General features: G+C 40.6%; 1 protein-coding gene across 1 annotated transcript in view; it reads right to left on the bottom strand.

The window, feature by feature from the left end:
• Positions 1-26,824, bottom strand: part of dcaf5 (ddb1 and cul4 associated factor 5) — a 146,074-nt gene that overhangs the window by 83,145 nt on the left and 36,105 nt on the right. The window contains exons 2-5 of the mRNA XM_070878922.1: positions 26,035-26,178; positions 12,079-12,115; positions 10,310-10,446; positions 7,306-7,435 (exon numbers count right to left, since the gene is read on the bottom strand). Of these exons, the coding sequence (XP_070735023.1) occupies positions 7,306-7,435; positions 10,310-10,446; positions 12,079-12,115; positions 26,035-26,178 (448 nt within the window). The remainder of the gene's footprint in view (positions 1-7,305; positions 7,436-10,309; positions 10,447-12,078; positions 12,116-26,034; positions 26,179-26,824) is intronic.

Below are 26,824 nucleotides of genomic sequence, written 5' to 3' on the forward strand. Positions count from 1 at the left end.
ACAAAACTCTCAGCTGACGAAATATTAGCTGTAAGTTTTACATTTCAACTTTGTAAATTACACAGAACTCCTCTCAAAATATTCCCAAAGACTAAAATAATGCAATTTAGGTGTATAGAGGTAACTAGGGATATATTATTTGAATATTGAAATATCATGCTGCATTTTTAAAAAATGCATCAAAACAAATATTACTTGTCACCCAAGAGTCAAAACAAAGTCAACTATGTAATCAATTGTTAAATGGCATGAAAATCAATAGCATCTGTTGTGTTTTATACCAACAGCTGAAATTCAAGACTGGAGGACAATGCCCTTGTGCAATAAGGAAAGGGCTAATCAGCTGATCTATAGAATGAGTGTGTGCAAACAGCACTGAGTTGAAGTCCTACTACTGTATTTCATCACTTCTATTAAACTAGAAAATGCCAGAATGTAACTGTACAAAGCTGACGAGAGAAAAGTAGCTCAGGGGGTCCCAAATCTATTACTGAAATGGATCAGTGATAATAAAACATGCAGTAAAGGAAATAGAAGTATAAAAGGAAATTTCCAAGTCTCAGGAGAATTTATTTTAAGACTTTCAATTTATAATGGTGCATGCCTTCCTCTCAGCAAATGAATCAATAATGTTACTGAAATCTACAGATCTTATTAGCTCTCTTTCAACACCAAGAGTTGCTTAGATCATGTACTTTCCTCCCATGCTGGCTTCATTAATATAAGCTTGTCCACAATAGAGTTAGAAATCTAATCAGTATTCAGGTACGGTGTTTCGAATCATCTCAATTATTTCCTCGCCAGTCTTCTTGGTGACATTTTTGAGGCACAAGAATTATTCCTGAATCAGTTTCCTGCAGATACTTTATGACCGTATCTGATCATTGGTGCTATTGTTTCCCTTGTGTGAGCTGTCTGATGTCACATCACAAATTACTGAAGTATTTAGCCTCTTTAACCTGGTCTAGGATTGTTTTCATTTTGTGCCTGGTGCATTCTTTTATAAATTGTGTCTCAGGGGAGAAGTAGTGTCATTGAAGTCCCTCGTTTTGCACTTGTGCCTTTTTTACATGATCAACATGGTCATCCCAAATCTGATGGTACTTGGCTAACAATTCAATAAAATCTAAAAAAATTGTCATTGGATTGATCACCCAGCTTCTGCCACAGAAAGTTAACCCCCATTCTCCGAGAAACAAAAGATCATCTAAAATATGTTGAAGAATTTCCTTCCACTTTTTGTTCTCATTTGTAAATTTTTGGTAAGAACTGAGTGCATGTTTTTAATCACCTTTCAATCTCTCGGTTTCATATTGCATACATTGCGTGTTATTTATTTCCTGTTCAGGGATTCACTGATACAGCTGGTGTCGGCTGCAATATGCAGTGTACCCAATCGGCATGACTAAGGTTGGAAGAAAATCTTGAGTTGCTGTATCCTGTGGAACAATTCAACCTGGAAATCAGTGAACAGAATGCTGCGACCGCTGTCCATCACATTCAGTTTTTTCTCCATGAGGAAGAGTGTAGGAGAGGTGCATGGTGAAACAGGTTTCCTTCGATATCACTTTTTGGATGGAATTTTATTTTCCAGTTACGAAGCATAACTCTACTTATGTCATTTTGTTTTAGAGATCCTGCACTTGAAAATATCTTCTCAACAGAAACATGAGGTGGTTCATGTTCAGTTTTTCCTCTTTGTGCTCTTCCTCCTACTGTACTTCATCTGGACTAGTAGGCGGCAGATTAACATCTTCATTTTCTTCAGCTTCAGCCTCAAACTGATCCTGTTCCATGTAGAATCACAGAAACTTGCAGCAGAGAAGGAGGCCATTCGGCCTGTCAAGCCTGTGCTGGCTCTCTGAAAGAGCAGCTGTGCTTAGTCCCACATCTCTGCTTTTTGTCCGTAACCCTGCAAGTTCCTCCTCCTCCTCCTCCTCAAGTACCTGCCCAGCTCCCTTTTAAAATTATTTATGCAATCAGCTTCCACCATCTTTTCAGGTAAAGTGTTCCAGATCCCGAAAACTCAAAGTTAAAAATGTTCTCATCTCCTTTCTAGATCATTTTCCAATGATTTTGAATCAATGACCTTTAGTTATTGACCCAGTGGCCAGACAGAATAATTTTTTCCCTATTTACTCTATCAAAACTCTATGAAAACATCTATTAGGTCACTTCTTAAACCTTCTCTGCTCCAAGCAGAACAGTCCTAAATTTTCTAACCTCTCATAACTGAAGTCCCTCAACCTTGGTAACATCCTGGTAGACCTCCTCTGTACCCTTCCTAATGCTTTTACATCTTTCCTGAAGTGTGGCGCCCAGAATTGTCCACAATATGCCAGCTGAGACCTCACCAGTGATTTATAAAGTTTTAGCATAAGAACATAAGAATTAGGAGCAGATGTAGGCCATACGGTCTCTCGAGGCTGCTCTGCCATTCAATATCATAGCTGATCTTAGACCTCAACTCCACTTTTGGGCCGATCTCCAAACCCCTTGATCCGCTAGAGTCCAAAAATCTATCTATCTCAGCCTTTAATATACTCAATGATTCAGCAACCACAGCCCTTAGGGGTAGAGAATTTCAGAGATTCACAATCCTCAATGATGAAATTCCTCCTCATTTCAGTCTGACCCCTTATCCTGAGTCTATGCCCCTAGTTCTAGACTCTCCAGCCAGGGAAAACCACCTCTCAGCATCCATCCTGTCAATCCCCCTTAGAATCTTATATGTTACAATAAGATCACCTCTCATTCTTCCAAACTCCAAAAAGTATAGGTCCAATCTACTCAATCTCTTCTCACAGGCCAACCCACTCATCTCAGGAATCAATCAAATGAACCTTCATTACACCACCTCAAAGGCAAGTATATCCTTCCTCAGATAAGGAGATGAAAATGGTGTACGATACTCCAGGTGTAGTCTCACCAAAGCCCTGTACAATTGTAGCAAGACTTCCTTACTCTTATGATGCCACTCCCTACACCAGAGACTAGGCAGTTTATAAAAATTGCAAAGAGTAATGGACCCAAAACTAATCTTGGGAAACACACTGCAAACCTGCTCCCAATTTGAAAAATATCCATCCACCACCACCTGTCACTGAGCCAATTTTGTATCCATACTGCCACTTTCCCCTTAATTCCATGGGCTTCAATCTTCTTAATAAACCTCCTGTCTGGCACTTTGTCGAATGTCTTCTGAAAATCTATATATACACAACATCTACTCCACTACTTTGATCAACCTTCTCGGTTACCTCATCAAAAAATTCTAACAAGTTAGTCAGACACAGTTTACCTTTAATTCATGCTGGCTCTCCACCACCAATGTTAGACTGACTGGCCTGTATTTTCCTGGTTTATCCCTCTTCCCCCTTCTTGAATAGTGGTATAGCATTAGCAACCCTCCAGCACTATTACTGTAGCCAATGTGGAGTGAAAGATTGTGACCAATGCCTCTGCTATTTGTACTGTTGCTCTTTCAGCAATCTAGGATGCATTCCATCTGGACCAGGTGACTTACCAACTTTCAGTAATGCAAATCTTTTTAGTATGTCTTTTCTATCCATTATCATCCTGTCCATAACTTCCCTCTCTTCCAAGTGTAACCTTTACATCATTGTTTTCTTTGTGAAGACAAATGTAAAGTACTCATTTCATATTTTTGCCATGTCCTCTGCCTCTACATGAAGATTTCCCTTTGGATCCTTTAAAAGACCCACCTTTTTCCCTAGCAAACCGCTTACATGTTATATGTTTATAAAATGTTTTAGGGTTCAATTTAATGTTGGCTGCTAATCTTTACAATGCAACAGCTCCCCCTCTGTTCCTCAACTCAAGCCAAATGGAATCAGTCCTAGAATCCTTTCTATTTAGAACTGCATCATCCTTAATCAATCCTTTTTCCTTCTCTATCATTCCAGAATACTTGGTGACCAGGAATATTAAGAACCCATTCCTGGCCTTGTTTGAGCTATGTCTCGGTTAATGCAGCCACCTGATAATCCCTTGCAGCAATTTGTGTCTGCATCTCAACAACCTTATTAGTTTCATTAGGGACACTGGCGTCATGCAATTTAATACCTCCTGCATCACTTTTTTCCCCTCAATCTGGTCCCTGCAATTTTGGAAGTATTTCTAAGTTTACTGCTGTTTATATCTCTGTCCTCGGATCTCATTTCTGCTCCTCTCTGCTATTTTCTGGTTACCCTCCCCCTGCCAAATTACTTTAAACCTTCCCCAAAAGTAGTTAACCGCTCAGTGAGAACATCGGTCCCAGCTTTGTTCAGGTGCAACCCGTCCATCTTGTTCAGGTGCCTCTTCCCCAGAATCAGTCCCAATGCCCCAATAATCTGAAAGCTTCCCTCCTGCACCACTTCTCCAGCCACGCATTTACCTGCACTATCATCCTGCTTCTATTAGGTGACTCTGGGAGTAATCATGAGATCACTAGCACGTGGCTCTGGGAGCAATCCTGAGATTTCTACCTTTGAAGTCCTGTTTTTTAAAACTTTTTCTTAGCTCCTGAAACTCAACACTTTTTCTATCTAGGTCATTGGTTCCAACATGGACCATTATTTCTGGCTGTTTCCCCTCCCCTTGCAGAATGTTCTGCACCTTTACCCTGGCACCAGGGAGGCAACCTACAAGTCATGCTTGCAGTTACAGAAACGCCTGTCTATGCCCCTAATTACCTTGACTACTGCATTTCAAATCTTCCTTTACCTCTGTGGGCAATCAAATCTCCCTTGGTACCGAGGGTTTGATTCTTACTGCATTCCTCCAAAGAATCACCACCCTCCCCGGTATTCAAAACTAAAACGCGGTTAGCGACTGCCACTGGCTTGGGAGATTTCTGCACTGCTTGAGTTTTCTTCCTACCCTGTCTGGTGGCCACCCAATCCCTCACCTCATGCACCTTCTGTAGCTGTAGGGTGACCACATCCTGGAACATACGTTCAAGGAAACTCTTAGACTCCCGGATGCACTGCAGTGACTCCAGCTGCTTCTCAAGCTCCGAAATGCGAGTCATGAAGTGTGAAGTATGCTGGAGTTCCCAAATAGAACAGGATGCACATGCAACGGGTCCCAGCTGGCCTACTATGGTAGGCAATCCATTGGCCTCTAAATCTCTGCGACCCTGACCACTAAAATATTTAATACTGAACTCTAAAAATCTAAAAAACTGACGACTAAGACACAGACCTATAAAATTCTAAGAAACTGACCTTTCAAAGACTGACACTAAAATAGTAAAAAAAGTTAACTAAAGGCACTGGAAAGGTTATCCATAAATGTAAAACACAATGGAAACTATCAAGTGATTTTCAACAGTGGTAAAACAAACAAACTAACACTTGCCTGTTACCCACCCATCCGCTCGCTCCGTGGCAGTCACGTCACTTTTGAATTTCTTTCTCTGATTACCACGTTCAGCTCATGCTCCGATTCATCGCTCTCACTGACTCTCTGCCACCGGTTCTCCCGCTTTTATCTGTTGTCCTCTTGCACTGTTTCCCCTCAAGTTCACTCTCACTGACTCTTGCATTATTTCCCCTCAGGCTCGCTCTCTCCGCTCTCATCATGGTCAATGGCATCAGAATGAGATGGATATGTCAACACTCTGTCTCTGATCACCCTACCTTCTCTGATGATTCTGAACTGCACTGAATTGGTTTCCATCTAAAAAAGATTTGAAAGTTTTTTCTGCTTTTCTTTTTTCTGCGCTGGACTGTACAAAGACTTAATTTTTGATTGTTTAATTTCTCTCCAGAATTCTGATTATCTGCTCATTATTCAAGAAACAAAGTACTGATTGGTTAGCTTTGGTGACCGAGGCTTAGTGAGTTACAGTGACACCTTAGCATCACTGAGCAGCAAATGCAAAATCAATAGGTATTACAAAAACAGGTTTACTAAATTTATTGATTTAAAAATAGAAAAAAAGTTAAAACTTATAGATATTAATAATAAGAGTTATGTCAGTTTTATGTTGGGTTAATTAAGCTACCCGGTATCTCTAACAGTGATATAGTGTGTAATACTTCATATTTTCTGTTGCTATCCAGGGGATATTTTTGTGTTAAATAAACTGTAAAAAATCTTACAATATTTTATTAAATGAAGAAAATTAAAAACACTAGTTTCCTAAATTTCATTCAATTACAAATCGATAGCATATTTTGTAATTGAACTCATTGGCAAAGCTTAGCAGATGGAGTTGGGCCTTTAGTCAACAGACAGCAAAGTATTGTCCATATCTTCACATCTACTGATGGCCTTTTAGCTTCATTACTACAGTAGCTCCCACATAATGGTTTAATCATCCAAAAAGATTCCCTACAATTATAAAATACAGTGGTTTAATAATCCAAAATACTATGGTACCCTTTTCCAGGGAGAAAAAATGAACACCAAAGCAACTTTACAATTTCACTGCGTGTGAACTATTCAGATTTGTTGCAGAGGATAGTTCAAGATTCATCTACAGTCTATTCCTGATAACTCAAAAGTTGTATTTTGTGTTCAAAAATGGAATTATACAAAAAATTTATTAAGCAACTTAAACAACACAAAGTGGGGACGGTGCTAAAAACTGAATTATCAGATGACTTGAATTAAGCAACTTTGAATTAAGGCCGTACTTGCAATTTTTGTTCCATTAAAGTTCAACAGTAAAGCTTACATAGCTTGCGAATGTTCACAATTTATAAAATCTACTTAATTTTACAAAATTTAAGGGTTACATTTAGATAAGCAACGAGATTGATGTTTTAAATTGTAGGTTTGCAGGTGACTTAAAAAAAAATTACAGGGTACAGGTAAAACGAAACATTATAGAAGGTTTAACTAGTCAGGTCACACATCAAAACAGTCTACTTTGAAGACTTCATTGTTGTTTTCAAGAATGTGCAGCATAAGTTTTTTTGGTCAAACCTGTCAATCCTACAAGGTGCTGAGATTATCAGCACCACACATGCTGCACATCTACTGCACAATTTGCCTGTTAAATGATTTGCTGAACTAAAGAGAGCTCTGAACTAAATGTCAAGCAACTTGATCAACTGCTGTGGATGCCAATGTTTTTTTAATTCATTGCAGCAAAAATATTGAATAGTGATAACCATATGCCAACTTTTGTTTAGATCTGCAGTGGTAGGTTCAGCTCCCAACCCTCCCAAAAAACCCACCTATAGTGTACAAATTCACTAGCAGTTTTACTGTGTAGAGTTCCACATGAATTGTTCTTAATGACAAAGCAAAAGCTCAAAGGAAACAAGACTAAGCTGAGAATTTGCTCACCTTCGAGGCTTGCGGATATCCCACAGACCCACTCCTTCTTTGGAATTTGCCGTGGCCAAAAGTCTGGGCTCCACAGGGTTAAACATCACACTGTGAAAGGCTGATGGGTAATTTGCCAAACAAAAAGGTTCTGAAACAGGTGAGATGAATTTGAAGGTCAAAACTTGTAGATGAGGAAAACAAAGTTACAAGTGAGATTTCATTCAGGATATTGATTTAAAACCACCACCATTATATGATATTGGCCTAGAATTTGCTGGAGCAGGGCATCTCGCAGTGAGTTGGATTTCTTCCCTCACACTTCAGCTCCAATTAATTTTGCACCACAAATTGCTCAAAGTGAGAGCTGATAACGAATTAAAAAAAACAGTAATAATCTGAACCCTGGGCAGTCGGCTCTTTTATTCACATTCCAAGGTTCTGATTAATATTGTTTCTTTATTTCATGAAATTCAGGAATCACTGGCAGCTGCTGCCTACACATGAAAGCTATATATTTTATAGCAATTCAAAACATGTGTCAATTGCGGAATCACCATGGCAATTATTGATTACTTACAAATTATAGACCCAAATACTTTGAAGTAGAGGGTGTGCGGATGGGTATCCAATTCCTGACGAGCTGAAATAAATTTAGCATCTACTTTACTCCCAGCCAGAATCCACCGCAAATCAATTTAACAAATAATTTTGATCAATTAACAAATCAGTTTAACTTGCATCCTGGTTGCGTGCGTTATGTGGCATGTGCAGAACAATGATTATTTAATTGTTAACGGTAACTGGTGTTAAAGTGGAAGGCCATTGGAAACATATATTACCGCATTAAGGGTCTTTATGCCATTCAATAGCAGACCTAACTTTCTGCGGCGAGTTTAATTTATATTTATGGTGCAAATGCAGAAATTTCTTGATACTCATGGGGAGGTTGTCAGCGAGCTCCAGTTTTTGCGAGGCTAATGGTGGAGCAGCGCAAATCATCCAGCAATTTGTGGCGATTCGCAACATTCTGTGTACATCATCCTCGCCACAATTTGCTAATAACGACGTACCCCTTTAACTCGCCATTATTTGGCAGCAAATTCTGGTCGATTGATACTAAACTTTTGTTAATAGATGTACTTAGAAATACCAGCTGGCCTCCCACCACCAAATTATGTACTGCAGAATTCAATTCAATTCAATTCAATGTTAGATATATTAAATCAGAATGTACAAAAGATGCACATTTAAATTAAGACAAGAATAAACATCCAAAGGCTTGGAAGACAGAGGTTATTGAAAAGAATCCTTATGTGCATTTTGCTGAAAAGCAGCCAATTTACATCCAGCACTTGCAGCTTTCATATGAATTTCAAGACCTTGGCGTTTCAGTTCAACTGTGTATGTAACCAAATTAGAAAGCAAAAGTAGTGCTAAATTACATCTTCAAGCTATAGCTCTTCAGCAAACTCATCGCTGTAAACAGCTGCATAGTAGATGTATCGATATTATTTTTCTTGTTGCCATATTACATGATGGCAACACAATTACAAAAAGGAAGCAAAAGCTAAAAGTAAATTGCACTAGATTTGATCTGTAATTTAAATGATCATTTCTACACAAACATTGGCAGTCTAATTGCCTTGAATACAACACTGGTGTTAAAAGATCATCTACCCAGCATTTAATCCAGGGAACAATTTTTCACAATTTGTTCACTGAGGAAGATGAACAAACCACTAGTATTGACTGAAGCAGTCCATCATTGAACCACCTATAATTCAGTCAGTCGGAGCAGATCCACAGAGAATGAGAGTTTCAAATACAACAACTTGCATTTAAAAAGTGCTTTTAATGTAGAAAAATGTTTCAAGGCACTTCACAGAGGCATAATCAGAAATAAATGAATGCTGAGCCAAAAAGGAGCTATTAGGAGAGGTAACCAAAAGCTTGCTCAATGAGCTGGATTTTAAGGGGAGGTCTTAAAGGAGGGGGATGTGGAGAGGTTTAGGGAGGGAATTCTAGAGCATAGAAATATATGCTATTGAAGGACATTTTTAGCTTTTGGTGATAATGGATTTTGATCGGGTAGGGCATTATGGTGAAAGTATTCCCCCGATGCCGGTACTTCTACTTTCACCAGCATGACCCTTAGTCCTATCTACAAATAAAACACTGTACCTGGTTGAAACCACCCCTAATAAACCCAGACTAAAATCCACAAGCACTGAAACATGTGCAGCTCAAACCCCAGACATTCCTGCCTCTCACACAGGAACAGCTTACAAACCGGGTTCATGTTATTTTTTTTGTGCTGTTCCACCACTGAGACCAATGAACAGAGAGAGTGTGGGGAATACAGATGAAATAGTGAGTGGAGGCAGTTATTGTGCTGTGGGCTACCCTGGAAACAGTCATGCTACTGGCGATAGGAAGCAAACAAGTCACATCTACAAAAACTGTCCAACTGCAAATTTGTAGCCCAAGTGTGCAGTTTCTTTAATAAAATGAGGTGGTGAGGAGGAGAAATGAAGGCCAATTTTTATGCTCTTCAAAGTGAGAGTCAGCAATGTGCTAATAAAGCAGACTATCACCAAATTTTAAAAAGGCACCACAGTATATTTTGGAACAGAATTTCCTGCGTTTTAACTTTTTTTTTGGGGGGGCAGAGGTCACAATCACTGATCCTCTTATGTACACGGTGAAGTATGTCAAGGCCACAGAGCATATAGGGAAGTATATTCAAAGACAGCCATAGCCAACACAACATCAAGATTAAAACTCATTAACCTGAAACCATATAAATATTCTCTTACAAGATGGGAGGAAGAATGGACATTTATATATCACCCCATTACATCTTTAAAATGCCTCAAAGTTTTATAGACACTCAAATGCAGTGACTGTTATGTAGGCAAATAAGGAGTGGTGACTAAAATGTTATAATCCTGTTCAGAGAGACTTAGTACATTGTTTGAGCTATATCGGTTATATTGTGCATGACTTATTTCTAAACACTCACCTCCATGTGAGTCCCGTATATCCCAGATAAGAACTCTGCCATCATCTGAGGAGCTGGCAAACACATTGTCATTCACAGGACTCACGGACAGGCCATATACGGCATCGTCATGGGGGAAAACATTCACAATTTCAGTGCTGAAAAAAATTTACATATAATGAAATTGTACCTAAATGTGCATCATTAACAATTCCAGCCAAGCTGCTAATTGTGGAGCGATGGGAGAGGCAAAAAAAAAGTTACATTAAAGTTAACAGAAAGGAGGGGTTGGGAGTGTAACATTGGGAAATTGTCCCAGGTAACAATATATACAAGTTGTGCAATCCATCTGCTGCCACATAAATAATAATCTTTGCTTCTTTCTCACCTCCCAAAATGCACGTAGCCCTTTTCTATAATATACTGCATATAAACTTCCTGGTTTGTGGTGCTGAGAAAGTAACCATTTCCATGATTCATTTCTTCTCAAATAAAGTGACCATGTAGTAAACCCAAAAGTATGCATGGCAGACTGAATACAAACAGCCACATCTCTGCTGTACAGGCTATATATAATTGTTGTATTATTGATCAAGTGCAATCTGAATTTTCAAAAAGAACATTCCAAGGTCTGTGGAAAGCTCTGGATGGATAACACATTCATTTAAAACTGTCTGCTCCACAGATCTGTGTATGCAAAACACTGCTGCCAATTGCTGTAATCCAAGTTCAGTATTTGAATTCATGTGGGTGAAAGGAGTATTTCTACTGCTGATGTTCAACCGGACAAACCCATGTTTACACTATTGCTTATTCCAACTAAAAATTGGCACGGCCAAAGCTATACTGTTCCATTCTCATATGAAATGAAGTACCCTCGTCCTTATTCTACCAACCGTTGGAGCTGCTTGCACAGACTGAGCTGAATGGTACACAAGCTCCTGTCGGGCCCGGAGCTGAAGGTCAAATCCCACATCAAATCCGTCACCAGCAGTGCCTATTTTCATCTCCAGAACATCTACCTCGTCTTTTATACCATTGAAGCCTACACCGTTGCTTCCTTGAGGCATAGGCAGCCTCCCATGCTCCACTCTATAACCCATCAAGAAATCTATTGCCTGCATCTTACTCCATACCGAGTCCCAATAATCCATCACCCCAGTTCTCACCATGGGCAGCTGTGTTTTGAGTGAGCAGACAGTTTTAAATAAGTGTTCTCGCCTTCCTCCACTGATTCCCCATTCCCCAGCCTCACCCTTAATTACAAATCCAATTCATGGAGTCCCATTCTACCCTACCCGATGTCCCAGCTCCCGTACCATGTCGCAAGCATTTGAATGAGTAAACATATATCTTTTTAAATAACAAAGGAAGGACTGGTTGAATGGAGTGACTTCATTCACAAGATGACAACCAAATTACATTGGCATTCATCAAAATTCAGACCGACATGGAACTAGCCAGAAGGACATTGATTAAATCAGTACCAATTCTGGACACAAAAATTCACAAAATATTTTCACGTTCAGATAATAGATGTGACCTTCAAAATGCTATAACCATGCCATTACTCATATCAACCAGGCATATTAGACTTCTCTTTAAACTGTGCAATCCAAACAGGGAACTAGAATTATAGTGCACTCAATAACGATCACATCACCCTATTAATTGCTATTTTAATAACTCCTGTGATATGTATTTTTTCTCCTTTGTGTGTTTCTGAACTTCTCTGGCCTTGTATAAATGTTGTGATGCTGCTATTATATTGGAGTTTCTTTTGTCCTTACCTTTCAACATCATGAACAATCACTTGCTCATCATTTCCTACAAAGGAAAACAGAAAAGAAATTAACTTTCAAAACAAAAAGTTTGTTCTAAAAGGTTGCTATTAAAATTATTATACAAGAGCACTGCTTTGACAATACAGTAGTACAGGTTTTCAAAGATCGGAAAACCAATTCCGAGGTATTAGCATACACACAACACCAAAATGGATTTAAAACATAGGAGCTATAGCAAGCACTGAAACAGAGTACTGCACATGACTGTAAAACCTCATGTAATTGAAAGCATAATCATCATGCTGCTTTTTGTCCACAAAAAAAAACACAATCATTATGATAATGTTTACATAACAATAACCTTCAAAATACATCTTCTGGTTTGCGGCTTTAGTTACCTGCCATATGTTCAACTTTATCACCCTTAGTGCACGTGGTCACTTCCGGCTCAATCAAATTTTGGTTTTTGATCAGCTGGGTGACTAACACATGTGGAAGAGGATCATAATGCCTTCATCGCCAAGCCCAGTTATTGAGAAATCAACATAATTTTTCTGTTTCACCGATAGATTAAATGCATTCTCTGAGTTGGAATACCCTCTCCCCCACTTAGTCAAGTCAAGAAAACTTGGTGTAGGTTAGCAACAATTAGACTTTGGGATGCTCTTTATGGGTGCAGGAGCATTGCTGGAGCGGAGGCTACATAGCTTACCACGATCCAAATTCAACAGTCACCAGACTGAATATGTGCTTCCTAGTCTTACTATTATGGCTTACCTTTAAGCTAGATTTTCCTTTTCTACATGGTTTATAGAATTTACATATACACACTTCTATGTATCGGTTACTTCTTTAGGTGGCACGGTGATGGGTATCTTCAATGATAAAGGTGTCATACAATGTGATATACAATGGCTGCTACTTTATGGTTTATAGTATACTAATTGGCTATCAGGTTCCCAGAAATAACTCAAAATGCTTACTGAAATTTTTTTAGCTGCCTTTTCCCTTCAATAATTGAAATGTCTAATATCCAAAATAAAGGTTTAAATAAACTTTAAAAAATGCAACAGTTATATATTTCACAACAACATAATAAAATACAGCCACTGGATTATCTTTCTTAATGTCTTGATTAAAGTTCTTAATTGGAGCCTTGGCCTCTCCCAAAACCCTGGCCTTAGACTGATATTATTGTCCAGGTTCGGAGAGTTGAACCTAGATTGTACAGTCACAGCATATTCAGTGTGCCTATTTTCCCAGGATGCATCAGTATCGCCGTGGGGTATTTTTCTTTGGCACTTTCTACCTGGTAGCTTTTCTTAAAAGAATTTTGAAAATCAAGGGAACAAATTTCAAAATCTTTCCTGGAGGTAAAATATATATCAACTGCTTTTTATATTAAAAAAAGAAGAAAAAAAAAAGAAAGTCTTGGATTTATATAGTGCCTTTCACAACCACTGGATGTATCAAAGTGTTTTACAGCCAATGAAGTACTTTTGGAGTGTAGTCACTGTAGGAATGTAGGAAATGCGGGAACTAATTTGCACACAAGCAAGCTCCCACAAACAGCAATGGGATAATGACCAGATAATCTGACCCTTTACATCTACTTGAGGGGGCAGACAGGCCTCGGTTTAATGTCTCATCCGAAAGACGGCACCTCCGACAATGCAGCGGTCCCTCAGCACTGCACTAGAGTGTCAGCCTATATTTATTTTTGAACTGAAGTTCCTGGAGTGGGATTGAACCCACAACCTTCTGACTCAGAGGAGAGTGCGACCTATTGAGCCACAGCTGACACAACCTGTAACCCCTGTTACATCTCCAACTTTTTCCAGTTCTGACGAAGGGTCATCGACCTGAAATGTTATCTGTTTCTCTCTCCACTGATGCTGCCTGGCCTGCTGAGTATTTCCAGCATGTTCGGTTTTTATTCCATTGTAACATACCGTTACATTACAAATGATATGCCATTAACATAACGTCACATGAACAAGTGAAGAATATGATACATTATTGGATTGCCTGATGTCATCTGAAAGTGGATCATTCATAAACATCAAGGTGATGTATAGTATCCTCCCACCCATCTGAACATCCTAACTCATGCCTCAAAATGCTGACAAAAAATCTTGAAGATAATGACATGGAGTTGCCTTATGGACGGGTTTTAGGGCAGCAGCTCTTGGGCAAGTCATTGTTTGGGATCGCAGCCTTTAACCAAATTTCAATAAATACAGTTGGCCTTTAAGTTTAGAAGATTGGTTAAATCATTGTCGTGAATCACTGACACAGACCATCTAACGGTTTTCTGTTGAGCACTCTGCAAATGTACAATAAGAACATAAGAATTAGGAACAGGAGTAGGCCATCTAGCCCCTCGAGCCTGCTCCGCCATTCAACAAGATCATGGCTGATCTGGCCGTGGACTCAGCTCCACTTACCCGCCCGCTCCCGATAACCCTTAATTCCCTTATTGGTTAAAAATCTATCTATCTGTGATTTGAATACATTTAATGAGCTAGCCTCAACTGCTTCCTTGGGCAGAGAATTCCACAGATGCACAACCCTCTGGGAGAAGAAATTCCTTCTCAACTCGGTTTTAAATTGGCTCCCCCGTATTTTGAGGCTGTGACCCCTAGTTCTAGTCTCCCCGACCAGTGGAAACAACCTCTCTGCCTCTATCTTGTCTATCCCTTTCATTATTTTAAATGTTTCTATAAGATCACCCCTCATCCTTCTGAACTCCAACGAGTAAAGACCCAGTCTACTCAATCTATCATAAGGTAACCCTCTCATCTCCGGAATCAGCCTAGTGAATCAATTATTAAGGATGTCATAGCAGTGCATTTGGAAAGAGGCAATATGATAGGTCCAAGTCAACATGGATTTGTGCAAGGGAAATCATGCTTGACAAATCTTCTGGAATTTTTTGAGGATGTTTCCAGTCGAGTGGACAAGGGAGAACCAGTTGATGTGGTATATTTGGACTTTCAGAAGGCTTTCGACAAGGTCCCACACAAGAGATTAATGTGCAAAGTTAATGCACATGGGATTCGGGGTAGTGTGCTGACATGGATTGAGAACTGGTTGTCAGACAGGAAGCAAAGAGTAGGAGTAAATGGGGACTTTTCAGAATGGCAGGCAGTGACTAGTGGGGTACCGCAAGGTTCTGTGCTGGGGCCCCAGCTGTTTACACTGTACATTAATGATTTAGACGAGGGGATTAAATGTAGTATCTCCAAATTTGCGGATGACACTAAGTTGGGTGGCAGTGTGAGCTGCGAGGAGGATGCTATGAGGCTGCAGAGCGACTTGGATAGGTTAGGTGAGTGGGCAAATGCATGGCAGATGAAGTATAATGTGGATAAATGTGAGGTTATCCACTTTGGTGGTAAAAACAGAGAGACAGACTATTATCTGAATGGTGACAGATTAGGAAAAGGGGAGGTGCAAAGAGACCTGGGTGTCATGGTACATCAGTCATTGAAGGTTGGCATGCAGGTACAGCAGGCGGTTAAGAAAGCAAATGGCATGTTGGCCTTCATAGCGAGGGGATTTGAGTACAGGGGCAGGGAGATGTTGCTACAATTGTACAGGGCCTTGGTGAGGCCACACCTGGAGTATTGTGTACAGTTTTGGTCTCCTAACCTGAGGAAGGACATTCTTGCTATTGAGGGAGTGCAGCGAAGGTTCACCAGACTGATTCCCGGGATGGCGGGACTGACCTATCAAGAAAGACTGGATCAACTGGGCTTGTATTCACTGGAGTTCAGAAGAATGAGAGGGGACCTCATAGAAACGTTTAAAATTCTGACGGGGTTAGACAGGTTAGATGCAGGAAGAATGTTCCCAATGTTGGGGAAGTCCAGAACCAGGGGACACAGTCTAAGGATAAGGGGGAAGCCATTTCGGACTGAGATGAGGAGGAATTTCTTCACCCAGAGAGTGGTGAACCTGTGGAATTCTCTACCACAGAAAGTTGTTGAGGCCAATTCACTAAATATATTCAAAAGGAGTTAGATGAAGTCCTTACTACTAGGGGAATCAAGGGGTATGGTGAGAAAGCAGGAATGGGGTACTGAAGTTGCATGTTCAGCCATGAACTCGCATGTTCAGCCATGAACTCATTGAATGGCGGTGCAGGCTCGAAGGGCCAAATGGCCTACTCCTGCACCTATTTTCTATGTTTCTATGAATCGTCTCTGTACCCCCTCCAAAGCTAGAATATCCTTCCTTAAGTAAGTTGACCAAAACTGCACGCAGTACTCCAGGTGCAGCCTCACCAATACACTATTCAGTTGCAGCAGGACCTCCCTGCTTTTGTACTCCACCCTCTCGCAATGAAGGCCAACATTCCATTCGCCTTCCTGATTACCTGCTGCACCTGCAAACTAACTTTTTGGGATTCATGCACAAGGACCCCCAGGTCCCTCTGCACCGCAGCATGTTGTAATTTCTCCCCATTCAAATAATATTCCCTTTTACTGTTTTTTCCACCCCCCCCCCCCCCCCCCAAGGTAGATGACCTCACATTTTCCGACAAGGCTCGAAATAGTACTTTCGCCAAAATGTGGCTCGCAGTGCACCCATAGATAGGACGGAAAAACCTGTATTGCAGCCCTTGAAACAGTGGTAGGTAGGAAGACCTGCAATAAGAGTAAGTTAAAGTTTTAATTGTTTAATTCTTTTGCAGCGATTCGATTGTTAAGTGTCTTGTGAATGTTTTGTGATTTTTTACAATTTATTTTTTGGTGTATTTCCCCCTCCTTAGGCCCAACCCGCAGCGGTATCGGCCTCGGAGAAAAGTTGCAGAAAATTTGTGGTTTGTGCCACGAATCTTCGTGCAACACCAATTTTTTTTTACCGCTGGGCGCATTTTATCTAGATTGTTCGGCCTCGTTGCGGTAGTGGAGTCATTGCGGCAGTTTTGGCGAAAAATGGAATCGATATTTTTTTAATCACTCAAAGTTATGGTGCTAAAATGGTTACTCAATATAGAATTCCTTAGGTGAATTACAAATGATTTTAATATATTTCTGTATCAAAAATCTTACTGCACTTTAGTCACATCAAGTGTCTGAGAATGTATACACAACTGGCATTCACACTCAGTGCTCGAAAGACTAAAAGGATATTGTAACACACGTACATCACCTACCACACAAAAACAGGAATGTTTTCAACATCTCTCAGATCAGTTGGCTATAAGCTGCTCGAGCTTTGTTCCAGTTGTATGAACACTATCTGAACCCCTTCATTAGATTACAATCTTAAAATTACTCACAATTAACCATTATTCTCAATTTTAAACCTCACTATGTGAGATAGGTTTTGAAGAAAAATATATAACATATTATGCTGCAACATGGAAGCAGCTATTAACAGCACGCAACCTGCTCTTCTATTGCCACCATCCTCCTCTTGGTTGACACAACTGCCCATCTCACCAGGCTGGCTGTGCTCCCCAAATGTGCACTTTAGGCCACAATCACTGACTATGCTCCTGAGTACACTGACATTTTATGGGCCACAGTACCAACATTAGCTAGCAATCTCCATTTAACAGAGAACTTTTGACGTAACAATGAAAATCTACCATTTTTTTTTCAAGAAAACAAAAAGCAGTCTAAATCCAAAGCATAAACCAATGTTATCTAATAAGTCGACCACTATCCACATCTGGCTAATTGGGAATCCAAATGTGGCTAATTGCATTACTGATGACTAAATAAACAATGAGTAACAGATGCAGTCATTGGGTATGTGATCTCAATACTCATTCACAAGACGTATGCATGTGTACTTTAACCTTTGTGTGTTTCACTAGATTACAGCAAATGAATAACTGATTTCTTACCAGTACTTTAAACCATCAATAAAATATCAATAAATGTTTTGAAACGTTGATAATTCTCTCAACGTGGAATGCATGTCCTATGAGAAAAAGCTTAAATGTGAAATTGTATATTTATGGGATATTGATATTCCATGAGCTCCAGCTTTCAAATGCCTGGAGAAGCAGAAAATCACCAAAGAACCTCAATGAGTTATATCCACTATTAACTCTGAAGATCAGATTGGACAAGGGTGTCTTGCAGAATTAAATACACCTGCCAATCACAGTACAGTTAAAAAGGTATCAGTCGCCCCAACAGAACTGGCTGCGAAAATATTTATACCTGTAGCACAAAGCTACTCCCATAGAGTGAGATTAGCTCACTCGATATATGGGCAATTCCAAAATAATGTAGTGAAATTCTGCTACAGCATTTAAACATTTACAGTTGTACATCAAGTTAATGTTCCACTTGTCTGCAATTTTGCAATACAGCCAGGTAATCAATATTAAGTGTTTCTACCCCCTATGTGGATTTAGCAAACACCACTCAAAGTAGTTAATCTAGACAGAGGTGCCTCTTCCACATTTCAAGTGACAGCCTGCAAACCAGCTAAGAATGTGTATTTCCATCGATAGAGGAACAGATAGCTGAAAGAATCTCTTCCAGCATACGGTTCCAATAACCAAAGAAAAGGCTGCCAAATCCCATAAAGAAATATGAAAAATGTAGTTTTTCATCATTTTGGAATAAGATAATGAGGATTGCTATCTATGAAGGCTGTTCTAATCTAACAGCATTAAGCAACTGATAAGTACATTAGCACAGATCTATGAGTCTCAGGATACTAATTTGTGAAAGGAAGCGATTATCTGGCGGGACCAATTCATTTAATTAGTTTCCTTTCAGAAATGAATATCCTGGGAGTGAAGTAACTGATGGGACACAACAGCGTCGACTGATGCCGTTTGTGATGGGGAATTTAGTTGAGTGGAAACTTGTGTATGAAAGGCAAAATACACAGTCCAGAACTCCCCATTGTCAAAGCTAAATCAACTCAGACGAGTGGATCATTAAGTTGATGTATAAATGTAAATGTTTAAATGCTGCAGCAGAATTTCACTGCATTATTCACAGCCCACATAGACGAGCAGGTGTAGGTAAATTACATAGGAAAAATAGAACATTTGGTTCCGCCATTGTTATAAATGCTCTCAACTGTCAATTTCAAAAATCTAGGTTGACACAGTGCAATATTGAGGGAGTGCTGCAGTGGCGGAGGTGTCCTCTTTCAGATGAGACGTTAAACCGAGACCCCGTCTGCTCGCTCAGGTGGACATAAAAGATCTCGTAGCACTATTTTGAAGAGGAGCAGGGGAATTATCCCTGGTGTCCTGGCCAATATTTATCCCTCAATCAATATCACTAAAAAATATTATCTGGTCATTATCACATTGTGGTTTGTAGGAGCTTGCTGTGGGCAAATTGGCTGCCATGTTTCCTACAATACAGTGACTACACTTGAAAAAGTACTTCATAGAAACTTACAGCGCAGAAGGAGGCCATTTAGCCCATCGTGCCTGTGCTGGCTCTTTGAAAGAGCAGTCGTGCTTTGCCCCACACCCTCGCTTTTTGTCCGTAACCCTGTAAGTTCTTCATCCTCAAGTACCTATTAAACTCTGTTTTATTATTATTGATGGAATCAACTTCCACCACCTTTTCAGCTAGGACATTTCCGATCCGGACAACTCTCCAAGTGAAAAAAGTTCTCTGCATATCCCCTCTAGATCCTTTTGCAATGATTTTGAATCTATGACCTCTAGTTACTGATCCACTAGAGGGAATAGTTTTTCCCCTATCTACTCTATCAAAACCTCTCATCAGCTTGAAAACCTCTATTTGGTCACCTCTTAACCTTCTCTGTTCGAAGGAAAACAGTCCTAAATTTTCCAACCTTTCCTCATAACTGAAGTCCCTCATCCCTGGTAACATCCTTGTAAACCTCCTCTGTACCCTTTATAATGCATTTACATCTATCTTGAAATATGGTGCCCAGATCTGTCCACAATACTCCAGCTGAGGTCTAACCAGTGACTTATAAAGTTCTAGCATGATCTCTTTGCTTTTATATTCTATTCCTCTATTTATAAAACCAAGTAAACCATATGTTTTTTGATCACCTTATCAACTTGCCTTGCCACCTTTAAGGATGTGTGTTTATGGACACAGAGATCGCTCTGTTCACCTATACTTTCCAAAACCGTGCTATTTATAATATACTGTCTTTCCATATTAGTCCTTCCAAAGTCCACCATTTCACACTTTCCTAACTCTGAACTCCATTTGCCATGCTTCTGTCCATTTCACCATTCTGTCTATGTCACAACCTGAAGCCTATAACTATCCTCATCATGATCTACTACTTTTCCAAGTTTTGTATCATCTGCAAACTTTATAATGCTGCTCCCGACACCCGAGTCTAGTTAGTTAAAAAAATTGCAAAGAGTAATAGGCCCAAAACTGACCCTTGGGGAACACTACTGCAAATACTTCATTTGCAGTAAAGCGTTTTGGAACGCCCAGAGGTCATGAAAAATGCTATATAAATGCACGTTTTTCCTTTTCTTTTCAAACCTAGATTCCAGTTAATGAACCTGAATTAATGGTCTTTTGTCTTCCAATTTTTTATGGGATGGGGACTGCTGGCACCTCAAAAAGATTAAAAACCAGAACACTCTTTAAAAACAACCCAAAAAACAAGCCCAGTGGACACACTTTTTAAAAAAAAAAAGTCTGTGTTTTAAATTTAGCATTCCTACAAAGAAGTAGTGGAGCAGATAGGCAAGTGAAAAATCACTGCAGGGAGGATGAAATTGATGCATGGGCAACTTTTTTCTGCCTCCTGTTGATGCAACAACCTCAAAAGTAGAAGATGAAATGTTCCACAAAACAGCTGACAGTAAAATCAATTGTTCAGCCCAAATTAAAGCACCAATGTTACCATGCTCTATAACAATGTAATAATTTACTGATCATAAAACTTCAGTATACCAAACCATTACCAACTGATGACTATATATTTAAAACCCTTTAAGTTAGGAAGACAGCATGACTACAAGTGTTTGACTTATTCATGCTGAAATCTGATCCCTTAAAACAGACTCAGCAATTAAATTAAAATGCAAAATATTGCAGATGCAAATTTACTTGTAGTGCTTTGTTTTATTCTTTGGGGAAACTGCATGAACCTGGCTGTCCTTGCTTTTGCTCAACCTGCTCTACCATAGAACAGCATTGTACCATTTCATAAAATGAAAGAATGTGGGTACATGCCGACAATTGCCAAAGTGATAATGTCCCAATTTTTGGTTGATCATCAAAGCACTTCTCTGCAACAGAAGGGTGGGAACATGAACACAGGCAGTGAGTTCCAGACCTCCACCACCCTCTGGGTGAAGAAATTTCTCTTCATATCGCCTCTAAACCTGCCCCTAATTATTTGAAATCTATGCCCATAGTTTAAATCTATGGAAAAACCAACACAGCTAGAAACTAACTTATGTTGATCGTGGCGAATAAGCAGCACTGCAAACTGAGTTATAGGGGGCAATTTTAATCCCCCCCCAAAAAATGGGTGGGTTGAAATCGGGTGGGAAGTTCAAGGTTTAAGAATCTGAATCCTGACCCTAACTGCTCACTCCGGTTTTAATGGAGGCGGGATGGAGGGCAGGTGGTTAAACTGCTCTCAGGAGGCAGGTTGGCCTTTAAATGATATAATGAGACTGTGTGCCTCATTTTGAAGCTCCATTTTAAATTTTAACTCTGGCTGGCCGGGTTTCTCAAGGCTCAAGGAATCCGCTAGCTAAAAGGCGGCGAGGACTGCTGAATCCAGAAGGTATGTGCCTTTCCACTTACATGCTGGATCCAGCGTTGCTGCCTTGCCAAACCCCACAATCAGACCCCCCCACCCACCGACCCTTTTGTTCTCCCCCCACACCACCCAGCCCCTTCCAAGGCCTCTGATCCCCTCACACACCCCACGAGTCCTCCAATCTCTGATTCCCCCTACTGCCTTCAGACCCTGCCCCTCTGACAATCTGCAGCCCCCGACCCCTCTGAAGATCTGCAGCCCCTGACACCCCCATCCAACCACCAGACCCCTGACTTCACTATCTGCAGCGGCCCCCACCCCCCCACCCAAACTCACCAATGATGTGCAGGCCAACCGACCCTTCAGACGATCCCCAACCTTCCAACCGCCCTGCCCCCCCCACCCCCTCCCTCAAACACCACCGATCCCGCTCTTCCTTCTTCTTTGCGGCTTACTGCCTCAGGCCTACCTGCCCAACAGCCTGCCCGCCTCCAACTGGCTGGCTGTGGGCAGGAAATGTAAATCAGGTCTTGCTGTTAAATTCGGCAGGGCCTGAGGGAATCCCGATCAACTGCATTCCAACCCCCACTCCCGCTCCAAGTTAAAATTCCGGTCATACTCTCTGCAATTGTTAGACTAATGAAGGGTTCAGCTGACTCGCTGTTCGTCAATGACCTAATTAAGTCCACTCTTGGCTGTGGTTTTGCAGACAGTCATTAGACATTCTCATTATAAACCAAACGGAAGCATTATTTAAAGATTTTTTAAAAATGTAATAGCTTTTTGCTTTTGTCACTACACAACTCCATTCTCACGTATCTCAGCATTCCTTGTTGAATCTGGTTTCTCATCTGCCCACTGATTTGATCTCCCTGCTCAGAGCTATCCTTTTCAACTATAGTGTATTATACCTCCTTGATTGCTCTGTGGTCATCGACAAGGCTGACCACTCTATTCTCCTCCATCAACTCTCCTGTGACACAGAACTCACATGGTTCCACTTTTACTCATCTCAACATACCTTCTGCAATGCACATGTTCTGCAATGATCTTTTCTCCTGGGTCCAGTCACTGCAGAAGTGTCACATGGCTTTATCATTAACTTACCCCCCTCCACTGCTCTTCGTCAAAATGCTCCCCCTCACCAACATTATCCACAATTGCATGTTCATTTTACTATTGCCGCTGATGACAGCCGACTATCTGTTTATCGTCACTCCTGTCTCCACAATCAAGACTTTGCTATCCAGTTTCTTGTCTGACCAGATAGAATATTCTGAGGAGGATTGACAAGTTAGATGCTGCAGGAGTGCGGTAGCATAGTGGTTATGTTACTGGACTAGTAATCCATGGCCTGGACTAATAATCCAATTTTAATTCAGTTAATTAAATCAATTTTGAATATTAAAAAAAGCTAATATCAGTAATGGTGACCATAAAACTAAGATTGTTGTAAAAAACCCAACTCGTTCACTAATGTCCTTTAGGGAAGGAAACCTGCCGTCCTTACCTGGTCTGACTTATGTGACTTCAGGCCCACAGCAATGTGGTTGACTCTTAACTACGCTCTGAAATGGCCTAGCAAGCCACTCAGTTGTACCAAACCGCTAAGAGAAAATCAGCACTACGGGAGCACCTTCACCACAAGGACGACAGCGATTCAAAGCAGCGGCTTACCACCATCTTAAGGGCAATTAAGGATGGGCAATAAATGCCGGAATTGCCAGCGCCGCCGAATCCCATGAACGAATAAATATAAAAATAAAAAAGTTGTTTCCCCTGGTTGAAGAGTCTGGAACTAGGGGCCATAGCCATTTAAGACTGAGATGGGGAGGAAATTCTTCAGGAGGGTTGTGAATCTTTGGAATTCTCTACCTGAAAGTAGATGCTGAGTTGTTGAGTATATTCAAGGCCGAGATAAATTTTTGGACTCTAGAGGAATCAAGGAATATGAGGATCGGGCAGAAAAGTGGAGTTGCTGTAGATCAGCCATGATGGCGGAGCAGGCTCGAAGGGCTGCATAGCCTACTCCAAATTCTTATGTTCTTACTGTATGGACAAAGATTTTAGTCAATTTTAAAAAATAAAACCAAAGTAATAACAAAGATCTGAAATGCTATACTTCAGTCAGAATTTTATTCAAATGTTAGATTTCCTGTGACCTTATGTGTGATGAATGAGACGTTTCCAAACAGTAGGAGTGCTTATGCCATGTCGGGGATAGCATCAAGGCCACTGATTTACAGCAAATATGTCAAATTCCATTTTTGTATAATGATATTTTGTAATCTTTACCGTGGGGATTGAATTTTACAACTCATTATTTTGTCAAAATAATAAATTAGTGGTCTATATATTTAATTTTTATCCCTTACCATTTTTATAATTGAGGATACACAGCAAGATAGTAGTAGGTAGGTATTTGACAAATTAAGGGTAATGGGGTTCAGCTGGTCCTCGGGTTTACAGGAACTATTGAGGCTCCTGGAGTTTGAGAGTACTATGATGGGCTGCTGCGTTTGAAAACATGGGATGGTTCTTCAATTTGGCATCACTGTAGAAGGGAGAACCTGGGGCTTGGCAGAAATGCAGATCGGAAACCTGAGGTTTGCAATACGAGGGCTTTGTTGATCCGGAGGATGCTGGATGAGAGGGGTTCAACCTGTATACCGATACTAAAGCTGAGGATCCAATTTCCTGAATTGAAACTGTCCATAGAATCAGAAATTTATAGCACAGAAGGAAGTCATTCGACCCATCATGTCTGTACTGGCCAAAAAAAGAGCTATCCAGCTTAATCCCACATTGTAGGTTACAGCACTGCAAGTATATATCCAAGTACTTTTTAAAATGTGATGAGCATTTCTGCCTCTACCACCCTTTCAGGCAGTGAGTTCCAGACCTCCATCACCCTCTGGGTGAAAAATATTCTCAACTCCCCTCTACCAATTACCCTGTACTTTAAATCGGTCTCCCCTGGTTATTGACCCCTCTGCTAAGGGAAATAGGTCCTTCCTATCCACTATCAAGGCCCCTCATAATTTTATACACTTCAATCAAATCTCCCCTCAGCCTCCTCTGTTCCAAAGAAAACAATCCTTCCTCATAGCCAAGATTCTCCTGGCAACATCATAAAATGTCCTCTGTACCCTCTCTAGTGCAATCACATCTTTAATGCGGTGACCAGAACTGTACACAGTACTCTAGCTGTGTTTATTACAGTGCAAGCATAACCTCCCTGCTCTTACATTCTAATCCTCGGCTAATAAAGGAAAGTATCCTGTATTCCTTCTTAACCATCAATGATTATCTACCTATGACTCCCTGGAATTTATTGGTATTGAGCTCTTAGAATTTGTCTAGAATCTCAATGAAAGTTATTTGATTAAGGGTTTTTGCTCTGGAATAGAATCCCTCCCTCCAATCACGGCAACAAAACAAACGAGTTAAGGATTAGGTCTAATCATCATCATCATAGGCAGTCCCTCGGAGTCGAGGAGGACTTGCTTCTACTTTAAAAGTGAGTTCTCGGGTGACTGAGACCACCGATGCGGGACCTATAGTCTGTGTCACAGGTGGGGCAAACAGTAGTTGAAGGAAAGGGTTGACACACGCTCCTTTCATTGTCTACGCTTGATTTCTGCTTGTTCTCGGCGATGGGACTCGGAGGTACTCAGCGCCTTCCCGATGCTCTTCCTCCATTTTGGGCGGTAGTAGGCCAGGGATTCCCAGGAGTCAGTAGGGATGTTGCACTTTATCGAGGAGGCCTTGAGGATTTCCTTAAAGCTGGGGCTCGCTTGCCGTGTCGAAGCTCCACGTTGAGTGCTTGCTTTGGGAGTCTATGTCAGGCAAGCGGAGGATGTGGCCCACCCAACGAAGCTGATCGAGCGTGGTCAACGCTTCGATGCTGGAGATGTTAGCATCTTGCTTAATGCAGGCCAGGTGGATGTTTTGTTAAACCAGCTCCTTTCCCCCACTTTGAAAAAATTGAAGGAATCATTTCATTCGCCTACACCTAGATATCCAAGAAAAAAAACACACAAATCCATGTTGAACAGCAGAAAACAAGAACTGTTGGACATTAATTTCATTAAATCATTAGTTAAGAGCTTATACTTGCATTTAAAAAAATTCTAAATTATGTGCAAATTTTAATATTTAGCAAAGCCACATGAAGTCAATTCGTGTTCAAAGAAATCAATGTTTAAGTGGTGTAATCTTCATTTTGTATGATACAAGATTTCTTACCTCCAGAAAAGAGATGGGTATTTGTGCTGTCAAATGCCAAACAGAAGATGTTGGAAAGATGCTCCCCTTTCAATTGGGTAGGTTTAGCTTTTGAATGAATAGACTTATCAATGTGCCACAATAAGACACGCCGATCATCCCCACCTGTCATAACAAACAAATTTGCAAGTTACTCTTTAGTCAGAAAACTGTTTTTTGATCACATTAAACCAGACAATTGGCAACCCTGCTTACACAAAGTCACTAGAAAGAAAGGCTTGCAATAATATAGCGCCTTTCATAACCTCAGGGCATTCCAAAGCAAATGAAGTAATTTTGAAGAGCAGTCACTGTTGTAATGTTTACTTTGTGACCAGGTATCATGAGCTCAGTCGTTGCGCTCAGGCATCTGAGTAAGCAAGTGGCATTTCAGAAACGTGAACACAATACCTAGGCTGAATTCCAATGCAGCACGGAGGGAGCACTGCACTCAGATGTACCATCTTTCGGATGAGACACTGAACCAAAGCCTCATCTGCCTGCTCATGTGATGGAAAACAACCCATGGCACTATTCAAAGATGTGCAGAGTTCTCCCAGTGTTTCTCAATAAACACAGCCAAAAACAAATTACCTGGTCATCTATTTCATTGGAGTGCCCTGAAGATGTAAATGGTGCCATATAGAAACATAGAAAATAGGTGCAGGAGTAGGCCATTCGGCCCTTCGAGCCTGCATCACCATTCAATAAGATCATGGCTGATCATTTCCTCGGTATCCCTTTCCTGCTTTCTCTCCATACCCCTTGATCC

The sequence above is a fragment of the Pristiophorus japonicus genome, chromosome 4 (genome assembly GCF_044704955.1).
Source record: "Pristiophorus japonicus isolate sPriJap1 chromosome 4, sPriJap1.hap1, whole genome shotgun sequence".
NCBI classification, from domain to species: domain Eukaryota; kingdom Metazoa; phylum Chordata; class Chondrichthyes; family Pristiophoridae; genus Pristiophorus; species Pristiophorus japonicus.